This window comes from Festucalex cinctus, chromosome 14 (assembly GCF_051991245.1).
Source record: "Festucalex cinctus isolate MCC-2025b chromosome 14, RoL_Fcin_1.0, whole genome shotgun sequence".
NCBI classification, from domain to species: Eukaryota; Metazoa; Chordata; class Actinopteri; order Syngnathiformes; family Syngnathidae; genus Festucalex; species Festucalex cinctus.
The window spans coordinates 3,157,369-3,182,587 of record NC_135424.1 but is presented as its reverse complement, the minus strand read 5'-3'; the positions used below and the strand labels follow the sequence as shown (position 1 = coordinate 3,182,587).

The following is a 25,219-nucleotide window of genomic DNA, read 5'->3' as shown; positions in this document are numbered from 1 at the left end:
TTTTTTTTTCATCTCAGGAGGACTTTGGATCCACCGACATGGCCTTGGCTCTCAACAGATACTTGTGCTCAGCTGTGCTTCCGCTGCTAACCAAGTGTTCCGCCCTCCTCCACGGTTTGGAGGAGCGCGCCGCCCTTATGGATTCTCTCATCCAGGCCGTCTACAGCCTCTCTAGGGCGTCAAGCTTAACCAAAGCTCAGAGGGATACGACTGAAGATTGCTTGTTGGCTGTGTGCAGGTACAACGTCTTTGTATTGAGTTCGGAGTGCACTTGGATTTTTTTATTTTTTTTTTTATTTTTTTTTTACAGGAAGAACGAACTCTACATTATACCAAGTCGGAAATGAAAAATAACAGCAATCTGCCTGCATCGTTTTTTCCTGCTTGTTTGTTATGCATTAACAACGGTTTGCCATGATTCGGATATCATTTTCTAATTACCAAATCATACATTTGCTAATGACAATTCATAACTAGATTTGTCATTTTCTAATGATATGATCTGTCTGTAAGTGATGATTCATCATGCCTAGTGGATATGCTACAGTGACTGTAGTGTACTGTACGCCATATTTCTTGAGAACTTTGTAAGAATATACTGTAGTACAGTAATGTGTAAATATTACATAAAAATATGTCAGGAACATAACCGTCTGTTTGTTGTGTGTGTCTGTTTGTTATATGTTCTATTTATCCATATTAAGTATTTAGTTGAGATGTGTTAATTTATCTAATATTTTTGTAAATTAACTCATTGTAATTTTGTTTTTTTAGGATACTAATTCTGTATTAAAGCAGTGATTAATTACAGTTAAATTAAAATAATTATATATATATATATATTTTATATATATATATATATTTATGTTGATTTTTTTAAAATAAATTATTGTACATTTCATTTACATTGTTAAATGTAATATTTTTTGTTGGTTATTAACCTCATTTAGGAATGACCTGGCCTATCTATCATTTTATTTATTTATTTTTATTTATTTTTTTAAACAAAAACAATTTGGCCCTTATGCAAAAAAAACTGACCCATCACTGCTCCTGATGTTTTTCATTATTTATTTATTTATTTATTTTTTTAATAACTGTCATCCTAAAGTAAATGTAGTCCCACTAATGCTTGCATTTTTTTTTTTTGATGTGAAATTATTTTCAGTAAACTCCAACCGTCTGTGATGCAGCCTCTTCTTCGCCAGCTTGTCTTCGATGTTCCCGCTCTCACGGACCAAAGCAAGATACCAATAAAGGTAACTGCAAAATGCAGCAGGTTATAATTTTTATGTGGAAAAATGTATTTGCTCACAATCACTTACGCGTTTATGTACGCAGCTTTTGACCAGCCATTACGAGCAGAGATGGAAGTACTACTCTTTAACCGGCGGGCAGGGAAACCAGAGCCTGGCTTCCGAAGAGGAGCTACACTTATCGCTGAAGCTTTTCTGGGGCGTGTTTAAGGCTTTGGCGAAGAAGGTAAAGACAATTCAACACTCATCCAAACGATATTTGACTTGAGAGCTCCCCCGACCCTCGAAATGTGTCTTAGCTGACTCATCCCGAACATGGGAACATCAAAGAAGGACTTTCATGAGCACATTCCTGTCCCAAATCTGCCTCACATCAAACGGCTGCAAAAAAAAAAAAAATCATGTCGGGGTGTCTTGAGAGAATTACCTGTACTACTGAAAGTAATATTTCCTGTTATTTGACTGCTGACAGCTCACATCTTATTTTATTTTATTTTTTTACCTCATATGTATACTAAAAAGTTATTTTATTTCAGTAGTCCAATTCAAAAGTGAACTCACATTCAAGAGATTTATGAAACACATGTAGGTCAATTCCTACTTAATTTCTATATTAAAATTTTGATTATGTAATACCATTTCTTTAGACGGTTCTGGGTTTTTATTATGAAAGAAAATAATGAAATATTTCACTATGTATATGATTAATCTGATTTTCTCACCTTTTGAATTGACCTAACTGAAACAAATCAAATTTTCCTCAACGTGACAATTTATTGAAATGCAACTATAATCATCACTGGTTTCTCTTTATAACTTGTCAGTTATAAATCATATCATATACTGTTTGTATATACTGTTTGTCCTTGCTGCTGTCTTCCTGCATGAACTTATCTTTTATATATATATTTTTTTTGCTGTAGCAAACGTGATATTTATGTTTACACACACAGGCTCTAATGAGGGGAACACAAGCTTGCTTGTTCGCCATAAATCTGACACATTATGAAAAATATGGCCCATTATGTTTTTAAGAGTCCATAAACTTAGCCTGAATTATTCAAACATTCACTTATGTTTTTTTGTTTTTTTGTTTTTTTTGTTTTTTTAAGTACCCATGTAAATTGTACTGTATATGGTTAATGGACCATTTTGAATTATGCAATGTTTGCATCCATTAAATGTGCACATTTGTGTGTTTTTGTTTTTCTACAGCAATATGAGCCAGAGCTATCAAAACTGTGTGTCCATTGCCTCTGTGCAATGGCTGAGGCCCTTCCTCCTGACCATTTGGACCCACACTGTATGTCCCAAACGGACAAAAACGCTGATGGAAAATTTGACCCGCAACCTATAGAAACCTCAAAGTACGTAAGAAGCTGACCATTTATTTATTTATTTTTAAATTTCTAATTATCAACAGAATAATAGTGCATTACCAGGGCGAGGTTGGTGATTTAGACTCAATTTAGATATGTTAATATGATCCATTTCCTTAGCGTGTCCGTGCCTGAGAGACTGGAGTTTGTGGTGAACAAATACGCCGAGCACACTCATGAGAAGTGGTCGCTAGATAAGGTAAGAATCATCATTGACCACTGGTTGAGAAATGACAGCGTGTGCGTGGAATGCATTCATGCTAATGTCCGCTTGTAATAATTTAGTTCTGAACTTTTGTTTTCTGTATGCCAGTTTGCCAACGGCTGGGTTCACGGGGAGCAGCTTTGCGAGAACACCAAGGTTCATCCCCTCCTTAAGCCCTACAGGGCCTTGGCTGAAAAGGTAGTCGCTACCTTGTGGAAAATAAACAAAAAAACCCACAGGCTTTCGTTGCCCTATAAATGATGAAAACGCCTCTGTTGTTGAATTATTGCTTCGCCGCCCATCTGCGAGTATAGATTTTGCTTTTTTTCCCCTGCTGACAAATTTCAGTTTGGTTGATCTTTCTGCGTCGTAACAGGACAAGGAAGCATATCGCTGGGCCATTAAGGAGACCATCAAAAGTATGCTGGCCTTCGGGTGGACCATCGAGCGCACCAAGGAAAGAGACGTGTTTGGCCTGCACGCCTGCGCGAGAAGAATTTCGCAGTCCGGTCAGGTGAGTGTACTTAAAAAAAAAAAAAAAAAAAAAAAAAAAAGTTTCAGCCCTCATGGGGCAGTCAGGCACCATGCACTGCTGTCATGATCCCAGGATGGAGGAAAAGGGCCAAGTTTACACCAGCTGTCATGACTGGGTCATGCCAGGGTCAAGTTTGGGTCATGCCAGGGTCAAGTTTGGGTCATGCAAGGGTAATGTTTGGGTCATGACCGTGAGGTCAAGTGTCTGTTGTGAACTGATGTTTTGAACTGATGTAATCGGCATCTAGTTTCAACTGGTTTAAGCTATGTGATGTCATGAGCTATGTGATGTCAAGAATCTTTAATCTCTTTTTCTGGTCAACAAACAATCAGATAATTCCAGGTCAGTCCTGTTCACAGCCAATCCGATCATTTCACTGTCTATTTAAGCCAGACCGAGAAGTGTGTGTTTGTCGGATTATTACCACTGTTCCTCTGTGCATCTCCGCAGCCCAAGGGGGCTTGGCGTCTCGTGATTCTCGATGCATTCTCATTGTTTCTCGTCTAGTCAAGTTGTTCTACGCCTCTCGATGTTATACGAATAAAGAATTAAAATCTTATTTGTGTCTGCGCTTTTTGGGATCCAACCTCAAAACGTAACACCAGCCTTCCATATACGTTATTTGCGTCACTCAAACTCCGTGCGGCTATTAGCGCTGGCGTTAGTGAATTAGACGCTGTATGTCAATGAGTCTCATTTGCATTGGGGTGGGCATATTATGCGCCAAATTTATGCAAATCATCTCATTTACATACGCGCAAATACCACCGCCGCACCCGGGCGCAAACTGGTTGGCAGCGCACTTACTAGTGATGGATTTCTCCATCTGCGCGTGTTTAGTGAATTTAAGCGCTCCCGGATTGCTCCATTTCTACCGGTTAGCGCCGCGCAAAGGCGACGCAAACCTTTAGTGAATCTACCCCTCTATGAATGTGTGGAAAATATCTTTGCGTTGTGTTGCATTGCATGAAGACGTTATGTCAAACTTGATTACAATATGGCACCATGAGTGAATTTTCATTCTTCATGTTTCAGTCTCGGTCTCTGGCGAATAGTGGGGGTTAATCACCCATTTTTTTTCTTTCTACTTGCTCTCAGTTGTCTTTTGAAGGGGCGTCGACCTTCAGCCCTAAACCCTTTGACACCAGCAGCATTACCTTATCATGGGATCAATGTGTGAGTAATAATAACGATTTCTCTCAAGTTGCTTCGCCCGCATCTACGCTGAGATTTAATTTTTCATTTTTTTTTTTTTTTTTTTTTTTTTTCTTCCCCAGGCTATGGCTGAAAAGTTGGCTGAAAACTACCACAATTCCCGAGCCAAGAGGAAGAAACTTGAACAAGAGAGCAAAGGTACAAATAATGATTACGTCTCGGCTCTTTTCTCTTGATCATGCCTCATAAATGTATCCTCATTTTCATGCTTTCACATCTGAGGCCTTTGCGACGAACACCACGGCTGCACATTGGCTTTAGGCCTTGAATTTGACAACTTCAAAATGTAAAATAATACTGCCGCAATGATTAATACAAGAGATGACAGAGTGTGCGGGGTGCAGTCCTCACATGCATTTATTTTCTATCACACTTGGGTGACGGGTCTTAAATGAGCCCAAAATGTGTTTGTAATGCCCAGAGATGAATATAGGAGCAACAAGCAAGACACGGGAAGCATCGAGCTCGGGTTGGAACCCCAAACTTGAGACTTATGAGGCAGACTGACGCGCTCACCACGAACATCATTCTGCTTCACATGTGAATGTAAAATATCTTTTGATAGCGTTAAATGTTCTAAGTCCACGGGACACAGTTTTGGTAGCTAGGTGGAGGTCCCCTGGGAAATTTGGGAAATATTTCCGAATCGTTTGGGCATCGCCCTCAAGGCGAGATCTTGTTCTCCAAATGGTAGAACTTGAAAGATATCTCCGTACGACGGGGGGAGCAGCGGGCGGTCCGAGTTCAATCTGCTGAAATAAAACATCCGACATCAAAATCCTTCCCTTTAATAAGTCGAAGTAAGAAGTTTGTTCAAAAGCTCAGCTCTTTTTTTTTTTCTTCTTCTTTTTTTTTAAGCCTAAGATATTGAGCATTATTCATTTTTAGGCTTTAGTTTCCAGTGAAACTTTTTTTCTTCCATTTTTTTTTTTTTTGTTGAAGCTGTCGATACCAGATATTCAAGATATGTCTGTGGACAATGCAGTGTTGCTGCACAACTTTCTTTGACTTGATACAAACGGGGCAAATTCAAGGATACAGCCCATTATGAGAATCAACATAGTGTTATTCTTTTATTCTTGGCCCCTTTTTTTTTTTCTCCTGCTGTCTCCGTTCTTGAATGTGCTCAAATCAAATAATCCACGGCAAAAAACTGCAATGAATGCGGGGATCTAATGTTGATTGAGTTTGATTGGCAGCGTGACGTCATAGTGACCGGACTGCATTGAATGCACCTGCCTGCGTCCGTTAGCATCGCGAGTCTTACAATGTCTAGAAATGCGAGAGTTTATCAGCACTACCTATAAGTTTCATTCATACAACACAATACCAGCCATTTGTTTATTTCCCTTAACAACTGCCATCATTTTGATTAAAGAGCCATGTTGCGGAAAGCTGTTTATCTGTTTTTTTTTTTTTTTTTAACCTTTCCAAGGATAAAAGCTTTGCAGTTATAGTTGTTGCTGAAGAGACTGTTATAATTACTTTTGTGAATTAGCAAGAAGGATTTCGTTTCGCATTTGTTCACATTTCTCAGGCGTCCTTTAAAGGTCTCTGCCATTCTATAGTCGGCATTTGTAAAGGATAAATAATGACAACACATTTTTTTTAACACTCACTCGTCACACTGGTTCAAATTACCGTATTTTCCGCACTATAAGGCGCACCGCATTATAAGGTGCACCTTCAATGAATGACATATTGTAAAACTTTTTCCATACATCAGGCGCTACAGTAGAGGCTAGGGTTACGTCATGCAGCCATTAGATGGTGCTGCGCTAAAGGGAAAACAGTCAGATAGGTCAGTCAAACGTTATTGATTACAAACCAGCTTTCTGACAACTCCATTCACTCCCAAAATGAATAAACAGCTGTTTTATTATTTCCTCTGAGGTAAATTATCAGTATTAGCTAGCGATCCAAGATGGTGGGATCTTCTGCGCATGCGCGTCACCGATCATGCAGGGTCACCGATAGCGTCTTGACAGCGAGACCTGTTGCGGCTCAATATCGATCCATATATAAGGCGCACTGGATTATAAGGCGCTTTTGACAAAATTGAAGGCTTTTAGGTGCGCCTTATAGTGCGGAAAATACGGTACTCATTTTTTTGGGGGGGGGGGCAGTCATAGTAAAAAATGTCACCTATAGCAACTTAAGTTATCAATGACGACGGGGAAGAGCCGAGGGCATGCGATAAAGCGAGCCAATTCGAACCCCGGTAGCAAGCAACTATTAAAAACAAACACTTTTTGTTTTGTTATTGGAGACTTCTGGAGAGATTCTGAAGACTCCCTCCAGAGCAGGAAGATGTTCACCCCATCCGTGTCCAGACTGCAAATGAATGGCGTGTGCGTGGAAGCAACGACTTCTAATTTCTTCAGCCACACGAACCGAGCACCCATACGGATTCTTGTGGAGGCACCCTTTTTAATCACAGAGCCACCAAATTAGATTTGAATTACATCGCACTCCAGAGACCCATACAACCAATTAAATATCAAGATTCTCAATTAGTGTATGTACAATCGGTTTTAGAGGAAATACTCCATGAAATATAAAGACAAACTCCGCATCATTGCTGGAAATAAATTGGAGGGGTTATTGCAATTGTTTTCCCCCAAGAGAGAAGGAAGATTGATCAGCAGGGGTAGGGCACGTTCCATTTTCTAGAAGGTCACAGTAGGAAATACCACTTATGTGAACGTCCCACTGAATTTATTGTGCAGTCCCATCTCATCTAAAGCCAGGCATGGAAGTGAAAAAAAAAAAAAAAAAGAAGTCAATTGTGGAGTACGATTTGTGTGGTCACAAGACAAAGGTTGAGTTTTTCACTAATTGTATTGTTTTTTGTTTTTTTTTACCCTTGTGTCTCCTCAGGGGGACGTGGGCATGCGGCGCTGGTGCCCTTTGACAACCTGAGTGCGAAGGAAAAGAGCAAATTCCGGCAGAGAGCCCAGGATGTGCTCAAGTTCCTCCAGCTCAACGGCTACACAGTGTGGAGGTGAGGACGGCGTCGGCTGCCGGCTGCGAAAAGCAAATTCTTGCGTTCGCAGTGGAATATAAATGAGGTGGTCCGTCCTCATTACCTTTTCAGCATGGTGACAGCGTCCCACAGCATCCGTATTTTCTGAAACTGTTTGAAGATAGAATAGAGAAAGATTCGCCTTTTTTTTTGGGGAGCCTAAATGTGTCCCAATTTACAAGGACTCGTATCCTGGTGAAAATCTGCAATTGACACCCACGCATTTTTTTGTTTTGCTTTTTTTGTATTTTTTATAAATGCCTATAAATGCCACCAGATGGCAGCAAAACAATTATTTATATTAGACAAGGCTATGGTTGCCTTGGTTCAACATTACTATAGTTACCAGCGCCAATTATAGTTTCTTTAAGCTGTAAAAAATTAAAGCGTTAACACTGGAGATTAATTTAACTTTATTAAAAAAATAAAAATAAAAATAAATAAAAACTCAGTTAACTCAGTTTGCAGCCAAACTGGAGTCATTTTCTGATTTTCTTGCTTAATGCTTGTTGGAGAACTTAAAGTAACGTGTGCACCTTTGTACAGCCAAATTCAAATAGCATATTAGTTGTACGCCTTTGGTGTATCATCTCAGAAGAAAAACTCCTTGCACAAGTTACCTCCACGGTGCCTCGCTGTCAGGTTTACCTGTTTGACATCTATTAAAGACGCCACAAAAAGGAGAGAAGACACTCCGTTCGGGGCTCGCGAGGAGAGACGAGAGGAACTCGTTTATACAATTCACTCCTGCACTCTCTGAAGATTCCTCTCCTCACCCTCTCTATTTATGTGTTTTTCCACGCCCCTAGTCATACGAGTGTTCCAACCCTAAAAATGCAAATGCAAGGCATAGTTGGAACATACACCTAAACCAATGCTGCTGCAGTGTAGTGCTTGTGAGCAGAGCTAAACCTGTAAGTGAGAAGTTCTGAGAATTGAGTCCATTTTGATGGTTTTGTTTAACAGTTGTATTTTACAGAAGTAGTATCAGTATTCAAGGCTCAAAGAATGCTATTAGAACAGTTTTGGATTCTAAATATACTTTGCATTTGATGATTGTACTTTAATTCCATGATTTTACTCAAGAAAATCTCTTGTTACAAGCTTTGAAGAAATAAGTAGAAGCAAAAGTAGAAAAATTTGATTAATAGCGGTTAATTATGGAAAATTAATTCGTTCAAAATTTTAATCTTTTTTTCTAATAGACATGGAACAAGAGCTTCTAATATGTGTTTTTCAGAGAATAATGATGGAGAAATTCCTTAAAAATTTTAGTGTTATTTTAGTGTTCCCAACAGGTACTCAATAGCACCCTCTGGAAAGTTCCACACATCAATCATAACAGCACAACCCGAAAAGCCTTAAAGATTTGTGCAGGAAATTGAATAGAAAGTCATTCAACCATTTTGATTCGAAGCTGAAACAGAATTAAACATTGATGAGCTTGTACTAGTAAATTTACTCAAACAAGCCCCTAATTGCAAATCTTTTTTTTTTTTTTTTTTTTTTTTGCCGATGTCATCAAATGAGGGCGTCAATATTTGATATTTACCAGGAAAAAGACGGTTGCTGTTTTTTGCAGCTTTAATGCGTTTTATTTCTGTTCGACAGGGATCGCAAGAAGGCCGATCTGGATTTTCCAGCCACAGCCAACTGTTTTGGCCACACTCTACTCCAACGCTTGCTGTCTTACACAGAAGCAGCTCAGGAGCACATGTTGGAGCTCGGTAACACTTTTCATTTAAAAAAAAAAAAAAAATGCACTTTCAAAGTGCCTCTCTGTGACGCTTCGTTGCAAGGTTCCAAATGTTGCTACCGTGCTATGATGACACCGCGGCATCAACCTGATGTCATTTTTTATTTTTTATTTATTTTTATTTTTTTGAGTCATCCACATTATCATTTTCACAGTTTGTGACCTGCCCTGGGCTAATTTAGATTTGATGCTTCCTTGACATTGTTCAGAATAGGACCAAAAGTTTCTGATGTAGAAAGATCACTTCCTTTTGTCATTTTTTTTTTTTTTTTATTGCATGTATATTCATATATTTTTTTTTTTCCCCAGAGGTGATGCAAGCCAGAGGACAGACTTCGAAAGGCGAGAGAGCGTCACACCGGCACCTTGTTCATTTCTTCCTCAAGGTTTGCTTGCGATCGCACGCAAACGAAGACCGAGAGCAATTCTAAGCTAATCTTTCTAATATGGAATCTTTACCATTGATGTAGACGTTTCTGTTAAGATTTGCAATTCTTTCATCTAATTAGTTTTGTTAAAAGGTTGCTAGTGGTAACCCCCACCATGAAAAAAAAAAAATAATAATCCTTTGAGGCCGTGCAATTTATTTAGCCATCTCCGAAATCCACGCGGGCATGTCGATTCCCATCATGACATCGATTAAAGCTTCCCACGCCGCTCTGCCTCCAAAGCGACAAACGGAAAAGGAGATATTTGAACAGTCATGCCTCACGTCTCGTCACATCTCCACTGCAAATACGCACTCGCGCGCACACGCAGCCGTACGTGTGTGTCTTTGCCAGTGGTTCACGATTGATTGCCGCACTTTATCGAGCGCTTTGTAGTGTAATGATGCCGAAATGTTTTTGAATATTTAAGCAAGATGTGTCAAGTGAAATGCAGTACATAGGTTAGATTGTTGGAGGAATATGATACATTTTTTGCTTATTTACCCCTTTGGCAGGTTATCAATCCACTTTTGGAAGAATATGTGAAAGGCCACCGGCTGTATTTCTTGTTTGTGTCGCTTTCTTCGGATGTTAACAGAAGCCACGCCTCCAAAAAGGAAAAAGAAATGATTGCAAGGCACGTGTCAACCCCATGAAAAACCGTTTACAGATTTTGTTGTTGTTGTTGTTGTTGTTGTTGTTGTTGTGGGTGGCTGCCAATTTTTATTTGCGTTTGTTCTTTTGTGCTTGTGTTTTTACTCCTTTTGCTTCATTTTCTTTCCTCTCACATGCAGCCTCTTTTGTAAGCTTGCAGCTCTTGTAAGACACGGGCTCTTTCTCTTTGGTAAGAACCGTATGGAAATAAGCTTTAAGCCTGACATCGCCTCATTGTTGCCACTATGCCTTTCACTTTTGTGCTTTCCAGTCATATCTGGCCATCAGTGATAGATTTTTTTTTTCTCTGCATATATGTGTAATATTGTCATCTAATATCAGTTTTGTTTTGTTTTTTTGTTTTTTTACTTCAGGAAATGAAACTGCAGCTGTCACAAGCTGCCTCCATGTTTTGGCCCGGGCATTGGATGCCAGGTAGCACTTCACATCACTGTCACCATCAATCCATCCATCCATTTTCAATATGGTCTTGTCACACCGACGCAAATCCAAGCTGACTTTTGGAGGAGAGGCAGATTCAATCACAGAGCACATCTAGACAACAGTTCACACCTGTGGACAATTTGGAGTCGTCCACTCGCTTTTTTTTTTTTTTTTTTTTTTTTGGTATATGAGAGAAAGAAGACGAAGAAAATCCATGCTAGCATGCAAACTCCATCGTGCCAAGTCAAAATTCAAAACCAGGCCCTCTCGAATTGAAACAGGGCCAAAAAAAAACAAAAAATACTAGAAAATTATTCTCTCTCGTCACATAACTACTTTTGAACATAAAATTGCTGGCTTTATTGATCATCCATTTAACTCATATATAGGCAAAAACATGACTCTAGGCAATTAGCAACCAATTGATTTTGTCAATGTATCCAACACAAGAGAAACATTTTCTTATGCTGCTTTTTAACAGGATTTGTTTCATTAAATCTCTTTCAAACCCAAAAACATATCAATGTTTTTTTTTTAAATACTTAGTCCTTGTATTTATTTATTTATTTATTTATTTATTTTATGCTAGAGCATAATGCAGCTTCTGACCTGAAGAGGTTGCTTAAAGCAATTGTAGTTATTAAAAAAAACAGCCAGCAGGTGGCAGCCAAGTATAAGAGATCAGCCAGGGCCATGTTGCATCAAGCTCTTTTTTTTTTGCCAATGTTTTCAACAGGTTTGTGAATAATGATGAAACGTAGCTATATTCTAACTCTAATTGCTGCAAAATGTAAACAAGTACAAATATCCTTTTTCCCCCCCCCCCCGAAGAAAGAAGAGACTCGAATCTTTCTTATGGTAGGTTTCATAATTTTAGAGCAATAGAACACAATATTCTGTGGGCCTTGCAAAATCAGTCAAAATCCAGTAAAACAGCCGGGAGCGAAGGGGGGGGGGGGGGTGCTTGAGTGAAAATGGCTGCCAGTGCACAAGAGACACATTTTCCATACTTACACTGTTGGTATTGCCACAGTTTTTTTTTCATTCAATGATAAACAATAATATCGGCTGGGAGTCAATTTTTTTTATTTTTATTTTTTGTCTTTTCACAATAGAACATTAATAAAGTCAGGCCCCGAGTCCATCCAGGAGTCTCTGCATTCGTTCTTCGAGGCGGCTGCGTCCGATCTAGAGACGACCGTGGAAAACCTGTCGGCGACCTCGCTTCCACTGCCTCAGTGTCGCAGTCAACAGGCGAAAGGCGTCGCCAAGGTTCTCGGCTACACAACCACCGTGCTCCTCCCTACGCTCACGTCCCTCTTCCAGCATCTTGGCAGCCAAAACTATGGCGTTGACCTCCTGGGTGAGTGCTGAAAGCAGCGTTCATTTTATTCTTATAGAGGAATAATAAGTCTATTTACCACTGCATCTTGATTAATTACACTATTGTAGAAAAGTGAATTTATTTCAGTAGATTGTTAGATTAGGGCTCTTCATGACTAGATAGATGACTTGAGCTAGGCCGTTGTTTCGCTGTTTTGTCCTTGCTTGGCGTCTTTCTGTCTGTCTGCATTCTGACACACGTATCCAGTAAAAACCAGTTAAGGCCATCAGGCCACACATTCTCACATGGGGAGGCTGAGCCGTTCGCCCATGTGGGCGGGCGGCCTAGACAGTATAAGTTAAGGGACGATTTTGAATAGATCAGTTCCTCTTCCGCATCCTAATAGAAGAGGGCTCCGCAGCTGTGTACTCGATCTTTCTGGCATCCAGTCAACAGTTCAACTGAGAAAATGCAGCCGTCTGGTTATTACAGTTAGTATAATATCGTGAGCATTAAGATACAAGAACCAGTGGAAGTTCCCACCCAGAACTTTACAAGATCAATTTGGAAAAGGAAGCTTGTATTCCTTTCGAACACACAAAATGCACTTTCAACACTTCCTTCATTTCCAGTGAATGTCAGTTTTCACAGAACGTAAAGAAGTAATATTAAATTTTAAAACTAGTCTTTATGTATGTTATTTAAATTTTAGCAAGAATTTGCTAGTCAACAAAATGATGGTCACATTTTTTACAATGTTAACTATTTAAATACATAAATTTTATATTAAAATTAACTAGATTTTTTTTTCTTGCATTATTTAAATATATTTATATATATGAGTTTAACTTTTTGAATTAAACCACTTTAATAAATTCCCGTTTTTAGTAGTTCTCCATCATATTCAAATGTGAGATGTACCTGTATGTGTATGTCGAGAAAATCACATTGAGATCATTTTCTGAGATTAGCAGCTGGTTTGCATACCTTTTGAAGCCAGCTCACATTTAAGCGGCTCAGTCATGGCCACAGAGCAGCCTGAGCCTTTTTGTCTCCTTCACTAATATGATGACCTTCCACAAGGGGATCATCCGTTTCCTGCATCAGCACTCGTCTCACTTGTGATTGTGTGGCTTCACCTTTCCCTCCCGCTCCGTCCTTGGGAGGATGTCTCTTATGAGGATGTAAGCGCTTTAAAGTGTGGCCCGGTCTTTTTCCAGTGGGAAGCGTGCAGGCGTCCTGTTACAGGATCGTGAACAGCCTCTACTCGCTTGGCACCAGCAGCAGCGGCGGCGTCTACATGGAGGGGTACTGCCTTGTTATGTAACACATTCCAACACGTACAATGGCCGTGCAATGTTATTATTACATTTAACCCATGGATCTGTCTATGACTATTTGACTATTCCTCAATCTGTCATTGGGTCAAGCAATTGTCGATTTTCAATAGCACATGTACTTATTAATTAACTCATTCACTCCCAGCCATTTTCACATTTCGCAATCCCGTTCTCTCCCGGCTGTTTTACTGGATTTTGACTGATTTTGCAAGACCCACAGAATATTGTGTTCTATTGCTATAAAAACATGGAACCTATCAAAAGAAAGATTAAAGTCTCTTCTTTCACCAGGAAGAAAAAGTATGTTTCTATCTGTTTCCGTTTTGCAGCAATTAGCATTAGAAGAGAGCTAAGTTTCATCAGTTTTCACAAATCTATTTAAAATTGTAAAAAAAATTGTAAAAAAGTAATTGAGCTTTTTTTCTACATGGCCCTGGTTGATCTCCGTTTGCTCTGCTGCCACCTGCTGGCCGTTTGTGTGATAACTACCATTTATTCAACCGTTCTTTGCAGTTGAGGGGATGCATCAAAGCCTTCTTGTATGCTATAGCATAAAAAAAAAAAGTATAAATACGTCTTTGGGACATTTAAAAAAAAACGTATTTACATGTTATTGGGAGCAAATGAGTTAAAGTGGTGGCTGAGCTGGAGCCTATCCAAGCTGACTGGGCAAGAGGCAAGGTCAACATCTGGAGTGCTCGTCAGCCAATCTAAAGATTCAAACTCGGAACCCCGCAAAAAAGTTAGAATTGTGAGGCAAACGTAAACCACCTCAACACTGTGCCGCTTGTGCTGACTTGCCCTTCAAAAGTGCCTACAAGACTTTTTTTTTTTTTTTTTTTTTTTTTTCTCCCCAACACCCAATTAATTTTTCATCCCAAGAAGTCAAACGAAGTTACTGACTTGCCAACATTGTTTACTTTCAATTTCTACAGCAGCTTACTGTATTTAAGCGGCAAATATGTCGAGCCAAAGTTCATTATCTTACTAGTGCAGTCATTCTCAAATAATTGGAGGCTATACAAGAATCAAGTCTAATTGCACATACAATTGCAATATGTAGCAGTTGCGCTTATTTATTTTTCATATTTTAGGCAAATTGTTGCACAGTCTCAGTGATTCTTTGTAAGTTGATCTACAATGTTTTTCTTTCTTGTTAGTGTAACCTTATTTATTGATTGATTGAATTATTTTTTATTTTATTATTTGTTCTCATTGCTCCTGGACATGTAAAATTCCCATAGGGAGCCATCCCAAAGGGATTAATAAAGTCAAGTCTAAGTCTAAATCAGGATGCAGTCAGTGGAATGCAGAGGTGTACTTAGAACAATTTTTTTTTTAGACAAATAATAATTATAGTTGTGATTGTTGAGATTGGAGGGTGTGAAATGTCTTCTTCCCAAGGGCAACAGAAAATAATTGCGAATCACTGCTCTATACACTCTAAAAAGAGAATTGTTGAACCAATTTAAGATTAAACAGAGAATTGGTGACCAACTTAATGCAATCGCTTCAAGTGGCAACACTGGATTGAATGAAGTTATTCCAAAGTGAATATATTAAGTTTAATGAACTCACAATGAATTGAATTTAATATAGTCACTTTGGATTAATTTAATGTATCATTTTGGATTAAGTTAATTCAATCTTGTGCTACCACTTGAAGCAATTTTATGAAGTTAGGCATCAATTATCTGTTCAATCTTAAATTAGTTCAACAATAGAGTGTCGCGACACCTTGTGAAATCTGACATCTCCTGCATTATGAAGCGACATTTGCACAATCGTTGAATGAACTCTCAACAATCAATCATGATATGACATAAATAAATCAGATAGAAGATACAAATCAGTCATACGTGTGGCAGCGCTAAAGTTTCTCACGTCAGCATCTTCATCTTGTTGGAATTGGCCCCCCACCAACCCTAATGAAGGCAAAATGGTGGATGTACTCGAGTAAAAAACGTGTTTCCATCCAGGCACAGGCCGGCGGCAGGTGCTTGTCTAGCAGCGCTGACTGCTGCGTTTCCTGTCTGCTTCCTGGAGCCGGCCGTCAATCAAAACAACCCGCACTCCATCTACAACACAATGAGTGCATCTGAAAGAGATGGTAATCCATGACAAACGCGCACTACTTCTTTTAGACGAGATTGCTTTTCTTTTTTTTTTTTTTTTCTTTCTCCTCCGACTAGACCTGGGCTTGCCAGACGACGCGGAAGAAATGTGCCCCCTTCTGCCCTCTCTGGAGCAAGCGATGGGGGAAGCGGAGGAGCTGACTGAGGCCGGCGCCGCCGCCCGGCAGGCCCGATACGTCCACGTCGCCGACGTCACGCTGCCGATGCTGTGCGCTTACGTGTCGCAACGGCGGCGAGACAGCCCGGCCCTCACGTCTGTGACTCCGAAGCACGCCAGCGACCTGCTGGGGCACATCCTGCGAATTATCCACAACCACGTGGGTGCGAGCCAGGCTGACTGGATGAAGCAGCTGGCAGGTAGTTCTCAGTTTGTATTACTGCCCATGTTTCACTGAATGTTTGGTTCTGCACAAGTTGTTGTTGGTGAAACAGTACTGAATGTGAGTTTGTGTGCATCCTCTCAGTCCATTGCCAGCCAATCATCTGCAAAGCCCGTGCTGAGCTCCTGAAGAGCCACTTCCTTCCTCTAATGGAGAAGCTGAGGAAGAGGGCGGAAAGCGTGCTGCTCGAGGAGGAGCGAATGAAAGCGGAAGGCTGCGGTGCTTCCGAAGCAGAATTGCACATGCAGGAGAAGTTCACCGTTTTGGTGCGAGACCTCTACGCCTTCTATCCCATCCTCATCCCCTTTGTGGACTCGAATCGGTAAGATTTGCAACTACGCAGGCTCAAATTTGGCTCTCCGCGTCATTTTTGTGGCCCGCGTGTCACGTGAGGTGCAGAAATGCAGACAAGACAACTGGGGTTGGCAACAGAGACTATTTCTATACAAAAATACAAAGTAAGAATAGAGAGCAGGGCTGGAAGAAAACACAAATAATGAGTGAGAAACCTCAATTGAGAGAGCAGGGCTGGCTGCAGGGAAGCAACCTCCAACACAGAAGAACAGCTTGCATGGAATAATTGGGATAGGAAACTATGACGTGCTGACAAGTGTCATTCAGTCACTCTCGCTAGGGCAGTGCGCAATTCTCTATGACAAAATAAAAGCTTATATGGCAAAATAAGAGTCACAAATACAGAACTTAATTATGTGACAATTACAGGAACGTATCAACTGCATAACGACTGACAACTTCATCATCACGTGAACATAGCTACTGAATTGCAACTGACATCATCATCACAAGGATCGTAGCAACTGACAACTACATCACAAGGAACCTGACTGCATAGCAACTGACAACTTCATCATAAGGGATATAGTAACTGCAAAGCAACTAACAACTTCATCGCAAGGCACATAGCAACTGACAACTTCATCACAAGGAGCATAACTGCATAGCAACTGACAACATAAGGGATATATTACTGCATAGCAACTAACAACTTCATCACAAGGAACATAACTGCATAGCGACTGACAACTTCATCATAAGGGATTTAGTAACTGCATAGCAACTAACAACTTCATCACCACAAGGAACATAGCAACTGACATGACAAGGAACATAACTGCATAGCAACTGACAACTTCATCATAACGGATTTAGTAACTGCATGGACACTAACAACTTCATCACCACAAGGAACATAGCAACTGATGACATCATCACAAATAGCATAGCAACTGACAACTTCCTCATAAGGGATTTAGTAACTGCATAGCAACTAAAAACTTCGTCACCACAAAGGAACATAACAACTGACATCATCACATGGAACATAACTGCATAGCAACTGACAACTTCATCATAAGGGACATAGCAACTGCAACCAAAACTACATTACTTGCACCAACTCTTGTATCAAACTTTTCTGGGCACAAAAAGTACGTGTTTGTGTCATTTCAATCGTTTTTCAGCCATGTTGCTTGCTTCCTTTTGCACATTTTTGGTCACTCCGTCTCAGGGCCCGTTGGCAGCAGGAGTCGAACCCCGATGCTGAGCAGCTGTTCAGCATGGTGGCAGAGGTCTTTATTTTCTGGGCCAAATCTCACGTGAGTTTGTCAGACATTGTCATCTTTTTGTCACCGCATGATTTTGGAAAGACGTCGCGTCTCGCATACCGCATTCGCTGTCGCACTGCAGAATTTCAAGTGGGAGGAACAGAACTACGTGGTCCAAAACGAAATCAACAATTTGGCGTTCTTGGTCAACGAGAACACATCAAAGGTTAGCTGCTTTTATTCGCAAGCGGACAGTTGCAGTAAATGTCATACATCGTTCCGTTCTGCAGCTCGACTACGAGAAAAGGAGGACGAAGAGGAAGGGTGATCGTTATTCCGTGCACACTTCCCTCATTGTGGCTTCCGTGAAGCGACTACTCCCGGCGGGGCTGAGGGTTTGTTTTCCCGGCAACGAGCGTCTCATCATGTCGGCTAAGAGCGCCTTCGCTCAGGTTGGTTGCAAATGTGGGCGTCATGCCAAGTGATTGCCGCACGGGGAACGATTACCAATGTATTCCGTCATGGATCATTTTCAAAAGAAAGCAAGTGCGGCAATTTATTTAGGTTTTTAAAATCATTTCGCCGTTGGCGCGTTTACTGTAACGTTTATTGACCAGGTGGCATTTAAACGGTCAACAGCTTCGACATGATCAAATGTGTCCTGCGGGCCTTGCCGCTCGCCTACTCGTGGACCAAAAAAAGAATCATGAAATGGGACGCATGAGGCAAACGCATTAGCGTGCAAGCAACACAATACTTGGTCATCATAACAGATGAGAATACATACTTTTAATGTACGTTGGTGTGTGTGTTTTTATGTAGTATATTTATTCAAACTTGTACTTTGTACTTTGTTTGCTTTTCACAGAAGAACACTGAAGATGAGATTCGTGACTGTGTGTCGAAATACATTTTACATTCTGGCCAGGTAAAGACTGTCATTTAATTTGAACCCTCCTCTTATGTTGTGGGTCAAAATGACCCAATTTCAAGTTGGAAAAAACCCCAAAAGTTTTTAATTTCACTACAAAACTTGGCACCAACATACAAAAAAAACCGCCCCGCTAATTATGACATACAGTATTTGAAAATGCAAGTTAATGAGCTATAACAATTTTTTTTTTTTTTATAACACTGAGCAGAGCCTGGGACAAATTGACCCATTCAATTAAAAACCTACAAATATTGGTTTGCGATATGAAACGCCATGTCCACAGACTACTATGAGAAATAGTTCATTTCAACATATGAGCAATAAAAATGGTTAATTAATAAACTATATTTATTAGGTTACTTTTGGAATATTAAATATATATATATTTTTTTTTTTAAATGTGAAACTTCTCATCAGCAGACAATGAAAGTTGTTCACTTTGACCTATTTTACAATTAATATATCTATTGGAATGCTATTTCGAACAGTAAGAATAGCCCAGTTCAAATGGACCCTTTTTTTAAAGTTGAAGAACCGCAAATTACGAATTTTTTTTTTTCCCCACCGACAGACAACTCAAATGGTTCATTTCAACATATTTTATTGAAAACTCGTAATCATATATGATAAAGAGTTTTCAATAAAATCCTCTATGATAATGAATTTTAGCCTATAGGCTATAATTCATAAGCAGGACACTTTTGGCACATTAAATGTTAATAACCCGGGTCAAACTGACCCATTACAACTACAAATTGTAGTATTTCATGATGAAACACATTTAAAATGTCCAATTTAAAATATTTGAATGCAAGTGGCTCATGTTAATCATCATATTTTTTTTTATCACTAAGCATAAATTGGATCCAATTGACCCGGCGGGAACATGCCTCGTTAGAGGAACTAACCTAGCAGGAGGGCTAATCATGTTGCCACGACTCTCTGTATTATACGCCACTTTTTTTTTTTTTTTTTTATCTTAATGTAAACGCATACTGTGTATATATATCACAAAATGTCCCACTTCTCCTTGAGTTCTGTTTTTGAATGAAGTGCATGTACATTCTGCTGACATCCTGCTTGCGCAGCGACACGCCCGAGTAGCCGTGATTTTTTTATTTTTATTTTTTTTTTAAATTCAAGCAACACGAGTGCTGTTAATGAGACTTTGGAATGGTCTTGTAGCCTGTTAAAATCCATTCTTCCAGCACGCCGTGACTTGAATTTGTCACACAATCCCCAAAAAAGACGCAGCGTGCATGCACTGTTAGTTCGCTCCAGTGTCAGTTTGCGAGTACTTTCCAGTGATTGCAATTCCACAAGCTTGCAACTGAATAAATAAATGTGCTCTTGTTTTTTTGGGTTCCCCCCCCCCCCCCCCCCCCCCCCCGCCTCCGCGAGAAGTCGTCAACACGCTTGCACAGAGACATCTTTAATTCAGACGCCCGGAGTACACTTTGCCCCGCCGCTGACTTGAAGACAACCGTGGACAAGATCCTGGGACTTGCTCGAGTCCTCCATTACCTTGATCAGGTGAAGCATATTTTGTTTTTGATGGAGGATAATGGAGAAGTGCCGTGCTCGAGTCGTTAAGACTTTATCGCTAATTGTCTTTCAGTGCTGCTCATTATCTTTATGGTGTTATGTATTTACTCCAAATGATGTTTTGAATTCCAATGACGTCAGAAAGGTGAATTTGATCACATTAGCTTGTTGACTCCCAGACATTTACATTGAAGAAATCCTTTTGACAGATTGTGCATGACACACGCAGAATAATGTGTTCTATTTCTATAAAAACATGGAACCTACCAAAAGAAAGATTAGAGTCTCTTCTTTCATCAGGAAAAAAAAGTATATTTCTATCTGTTTCCGTTTTGCAGCCATTAGCATTAGAATATAGCTAAGTTTCATCAATATTCACATTCCTGGTGAAAACACTGACAAACGGAGCTTGTTGCAACATGGCCCTGGCTGATCTCTTATACTCTGCTGCCACCTGCTGGCTGTGTTTTTAATAACTACCATTGCTTTAAGCCACCTCTTCGTGTCAAAAAAAAACAAAAAAAAAACGTGTAAACATGTTTTTGGGAGTGAATGACAAAGTCTTAAAAACGTTTTTATACGTTTTTGGGCTTGAATGAGTTAAAGAAAGCAATGCTTTCCAAACCTTCTTTCCCTTATCTATCTTTGCTTTTGTGTTCAGGTGGAACATCCGAACAAGCATAAACGAGCAACATGGCACAAAGTCTTGTCCAAGCAGAGAAAGCAAGCAGTCGTGGCCTGTCTGAGGATGGCTCCTCTTTACAACCTCCCCAGGTAACAACACCTGCTAAATGCTGTTTTCTGAATGAGCCTGCAAGCGATAATTGTGTCCCACCTGCTTTCATTGAAGTCATCTGTTCACCCTGCAGATATTTTTGTGCGCAGAACGTACCCCACTCATCTTCTTTTGTCATTTTTGGGGGGGAACATTTGCACTCGTTTTGTATGCTTCTTGGAATTCTTGAGCTTAGCATTGCTTCTCTTGACATTATTTTGGTAAACTAGTGGTTAGCATTTCTGCCATACTTTCCAAAGCTCTGGGTTTGAATCTTGACTTATATGGACTTTACTTTTTTTTTTTTTTTCCTCACATGCATGTTAGCTTCATTGAAGACTCAAAGTTGTCCTTAGATGTGAGTCTTATTGTGAATGCGGTTCACTTTTCGCAAAACCTTTTATTTATTTTTATTTTTTTAGTTTTGCATCGTGTATTAGCCCCTAATCATGGGTCTAAAGAAAGCAAGTGGTAAAGCTGGTGAAGAAAAGAGGAAAGTAGTGCGCAGAAGTATTGAATTTAAAAAAGAAATGTTTGCATTTTGTTTTGTTTTTTTCCATCATTTTAGATAGGATATCTAAATAAAACAGTGTCTATTTCTACGCTTTCCTATTTATGGTAAACAGTATACAGTGCAATTTATCGTGTAAAATAGTAAAAAAAAAAAAAAAAAAAAAAACCTTGGAAAGAGTTGTTTTTTTTTAAGACTTGGAATGGATTAAAATTATTTACATTAATTCTAATGGAAAAAATGGTTTTGGATTTCGAACAAATCGCTTTGAGAGCAGCCTTCTGGAACGGATTATGTTCAAAAACTGAGAGAAATGTGCAAAAAATGTAAATGCATGTCTGAGAAACGTGTATAACGTGTGTGATGAAGGGTTTTATAGCCTTACAACATTTAAATAAAACTGTAAAAAAAAAAGACAGCTGACTACTTTGCCTATTTCACTTATTGCATGTATTTTTTGCAACGTAACCCCAGAGATACACGAAGGAATACTGTCCCCATCTTCTTAGCAAAAATCAACTCTGATCAGCTCCAGCTCACCACAAAAACAAAAAACAAAATGGATGGATTGATTGATTGATTGATTGATTGAACATTTATTTTTGACCAATTCTGTGACTATTTGGAGAAACTGCACTCTATTTCCATCCACGTGTATACCGAAATGCGCAAGAAAAATCCATCAACCATGAATAAACATTGTGCAAATTGGGCAAACGCTGGTATTAAAAGCTTATTTCTATGCAGCCTGCTTTTAAATCTGCTATTTGCACGTGCCTAATACAAACAGGAACATTTGCCAGTGTTGGGTTTGCCGTCCCCTCAAACGTCCCTCTCGCTTCCCAGGCACAGAGCCGTCAACCTGTTCCTGCAAGGCTACAATAAATCCTGGATATTAGCTGAGGAGCACACTTTTGAGGAGAAGCTTGTGGAGGATTTAGCCGTAAGTGGCTTCAAACTTATGTTTCAACGTTTTGCGTTTTATACTATGTGACATTAAAGACTTTATTTTGAATTAATGTCAACAAGGGAATGCAAAATCAATGGCAAGAGATGTGAAATAATGACTTGTTTTCCTTTATTGATTTTTGCATCCATTTTTGTATGCCGCAGAATTAATTGGATGACAAGAGAGCACACCAAGTCACTCTCGTAGGCTTTCCAAAAAAAAAAAGGACAGCAAATGGAGAATGACATCATTTCTTGTCATTATTTTCGCAGAAACTCGGCGTGACGGAGCTGACAGGAGGAAGCCGGGAGGGGGGGAGAGATGGCGCCGACGTGATCGATCCCCTCCTCCAGCTCATCACGCTCTTCAGTTGCAGCGCCTTGACGGAAAGGAGGTGTTGGCATGATACAAGATCCGGCAACAGTTTCTCTCGTTTTCCTCACAATTTCCTGCTTAGCGTATCTCTCCGCTGATATCAGCTCATGTGCCTTCCCTTTGAAGTGATCTTGGAGTCGACTGGCTCTATGTTTCCTACGTGGAGATGATGGCCAAGGTAATAGACAAGAGTGTGGGCGAGGATTCTTAAAAGGGATACTTTTTATTACTGAAAATTAATAAAAAATCAAATACATTTATAATTAATAAATAAATATTTGCTACTATTATTTACTATTATATATATATATATATTTTTTACTTATTATTTATTTGTTATTATTATTGTTTAACTTGTAAACGTTAGGTAAGCCAGGATTGGTTATTACCTGAGCCCTGAACACGTGTGATGTCATTTTCAGTCGACAGCAAGTAGCAAAATGCCTTTTTAAAGGTACTAATGAAAAGTAATGACATTACCAAACTCATGAGAGACAAAATACTCACTTTTTAACTGCTGAAAATTAGTAAATATTTTGTTTATTTGTTACTTATTATTATTATTATTATTATTAGTATTATTATATTATTATATTATTTGTTTATATTCATTTGTTATTATTTAACTTGTAACTTGCCCTGAACACATATGATGTCATTTGCAGTCGACAGCAAGTAGCAAAATGCCTTTTTAAAGGTGTGTATGAAAAAAATGATGTTATCAAATTCATGAGAAACAAAAACATTCACTTTTTACTGCTGAAAATGAGTAAATATTGTATTTGTTACTTATTTTTATTAATTATTATTATTATTATATTATTTGTTTATTTAATATTTATTTATTAGGATTTAATTTGTAAACTTAACTTGTAACCTGCCCTTAACACACATGTCATTTTCAGTCGACAGCAAGTAGCAAAATTATGTTTAAAGGTTCTGAAAAAATGACGTTACCAAATTCACAAGAAACAAAAAATATTCACTTTTTACTGCTGAAAATTAGTAAATATATTATTTATTTATTTTATTATTTACTACTATATTTTACTCTTTACTTATTATTTATGTATTATTATTTTACTAGTAAGTGTTAATGAAAAATAATGATGTTCCCAAATTCATGATAGACAAAATGTTTTCTTTTTACTGCTGAAAATTGCAAAATTATTAAAGGGTCCCTTTAAGTGTTGAAATGGCTGCCTTACCATTTTAATATTTGTTTTTGTGATTTTTTTATTTTTTTATTTTTTTTGTGTGTGATTACATCACCACCTGTTTGTCCTTACAGAGCTGCCACAGAGAAGATGACGACGACGAGCAACAGGAGCTGCAAAGTTTTGAAGTGAGTCGAACGGCTTTTCATTGCTATACTCCGAAAAGGCGACTTAAAAGGATCCCGTTTTGTGTTTCGCAGGAGAAAGAGCTGGACAAGCAGAAGCTGCTGTACCAGCAGGCCAGGTTGCATCTTCGTGGCGCTTCCGAGATGGTCTTGCAAAGCATCGGTGCCAGCAAAGGTACGGGCTGAAAAGCAAAAATGAAGTGTTTCAGAAAAGTTTTTGTTTCCTGAGACGATTGGATTGTATGGACGCCTTTTTTTCAAGGTTGCATTTCGCTGCGTTTTTGAGTGACTGCTACATTTTCTGATTGTGATGATTTCACATCTCATCAGGACGCGTCGGCTCCGTGATTGGCCCAACACTCAAGCTGGGTATTGCTGTTCTCAACGGAGGAAACGCCACAGTTCAGCAGGTGAATTGTTGACTTCCCAAAAAAAAAAATACAATCCTGTGTCAATCTGTCTGCTTTCAAATGTCGTTTCTTACACAATTGCCTTGTTTTGACTAGAAAATGCTGGATTATTTGAGAGCCAGGCGAGACGTTGGCTTCTTCCAGAGCACGGCTGGACTCATGCAGTCGTGCAGGTGGGCGTCCATGTCGAGACGGACGTGCTCAGAAAGTCGTTTTCATGTAACGCGCGTATGTTTCCGCCAGTGTACTGGATCTGAACGCATTTGAGAGGCAGAACAAAGCTGACGGATTAGGCGTGGCCACGGATGAGCGCTCAGGTAGCGCATTCATATGGAAAGCTGAATGTCGCCTTATCTCCATTTATGAACCTCTCCACCTCTTTTTTCCCATTTAGAGAAGGTGATGCCCGATGAAGAGCTAACCTGCGACCTCTTCCGTTTTCTACAGCTGCTTTGTGAAGGACACAACTCGGGTTATTACTTCTTTTCCCCCTCTTTTGACACTTTATTTTTTTTAATTAACTCTGCACACATTTATAATCGCTGTTGAATTTTTTTTTGCATTAAAAGGAGAAAATGACCTTTTTCTCAGCTCTCACTTTTAATTTTTCACGCGTTAGATTTCCAGAATTACTTGCGAACGCAGACGGGCAACAATACGACCGTCAACATCATCATTTCCACTGTGGATTATCTACTAAGAATACAGGTTAGCATGAATAAATCGTACCACATGTC

General features: G+C 39.3%; 1 protein-coding gene across 1 annotated transcript in view; it reads left to right on the top strand.

Annotated features, from left to right (window-relative positions):
* Positions 1–25,219, top strand: part of LOC144001697 (ryanodine receptor 2-like) — a 169,043-nt gene that overhangs the window by 34,977 nt on the left and 108,847 nt on the right. Inside the window, exons 50-85 of the mRNA XM_077496235.1 lie at positions 18–238; positions 1,169–1,259; positions 1,342–1,482; positions 2,472–2,623; positions 2,756–2,834; positions 2,949–3,038; positions 3,217–3,354; positions 4,474–4,551; positions 4,653–4,728; positions 7,471–7,594; positions 9,227–9,342; positions 9,681–9,757; positions 10,315–10,436; positions 10,594–10,643; positions 10,828–10,888; positions 12,013–12,260; positions 13,442–13,529; positions 15,541–15,671; positions 15,754–16,053; positions 16,161–16,398; positions 17,605–17,692; positions 17,784–17,867; positions 17,932–18,093; positions 18,510–18,569; positions 19,980–20,108; positions 20,782–20,894; positions 22,253–22,349; positions 22,628–22,749; positions 22,857–22,908; positions 24,022–24,075; positions 24,148–24,247; positions 24,403–24,482; positions 24,579–24,655; positions 24,726–24,799; positions 24,877–24,954; positions 25,102–25,190. Coding sequence (XP_077352361.1) covers positions 18–238; positions 1,169–1,259; positions 1,342–1,482; positions 2,472–2,623; positions 2,756–2,834; positions 2,949–3,038; positions 3,217–3,354; positions 4,474–4,551; positions 4,653–4,728; positions 7,471–7,594; positions 9,227–9,342; positions 9,681–9,757; positions 10,315–10,436; positions 10,594–10,643; positions 10,828–10,888; positions 12,013–12,260; positions 13,442–13,529; positions 15,541–15,671; positions 15,754–16,053; positions 16,161–16,398; positions 17,605–17,692; positions 17,784–17,867; positions 17,932–18,093; positions 18,510–18,569; positions 19,980–20,108; positions 20,782–20,894; positions 22,253–22,349; positions 22,628–22,749; positions 22,857–22,908; positions 24,022–24,075; positions 24,148–24,247; positions 24,403–24,482; positions 24,579–24,655; positions 24,726–24,799; positions 24,877–24,954; positions 25,102–25,190 — 4,080 coding nt within the window. The remainder of the gene's footprint in view (positions 1–17; positions 239–1,168; positions 1,260–1,341; positions 1,483–2,471; positions 2,624–2,755; positions 2,835–2,948; positions 3,039–3,216; positions 3,355–4,473; positions 4,552–4,652; positions 4,729–7,470; positions 7,595–9,226; positions 9,343–9,680; positions 9,758–10,314; positions 10,437–10,593; positions 10,644–10,827; positions 10,889–12,012; positions 12,261–13,441; positions 13,530–15,540; positions 15,672–15,753; positions 16,054–16,160; positions 16,399–17,604; positions 17,693–17,783; positions 17,868–17,931; positions 18,094–18,509; positions 18,570–19,979; positions 20,109–20,781; positions 20,895–22,252; positions 22,350–22,627; positions 22,750–22,856; positions 22,909–24,021; positions 24,076–24,147; positions 24,248–24,402; positions 24,483–24,578; positions 24,656–24,725; positions 24,800–24,876; positions 24,955–25,101; positions 25,191–25,219) is intronic.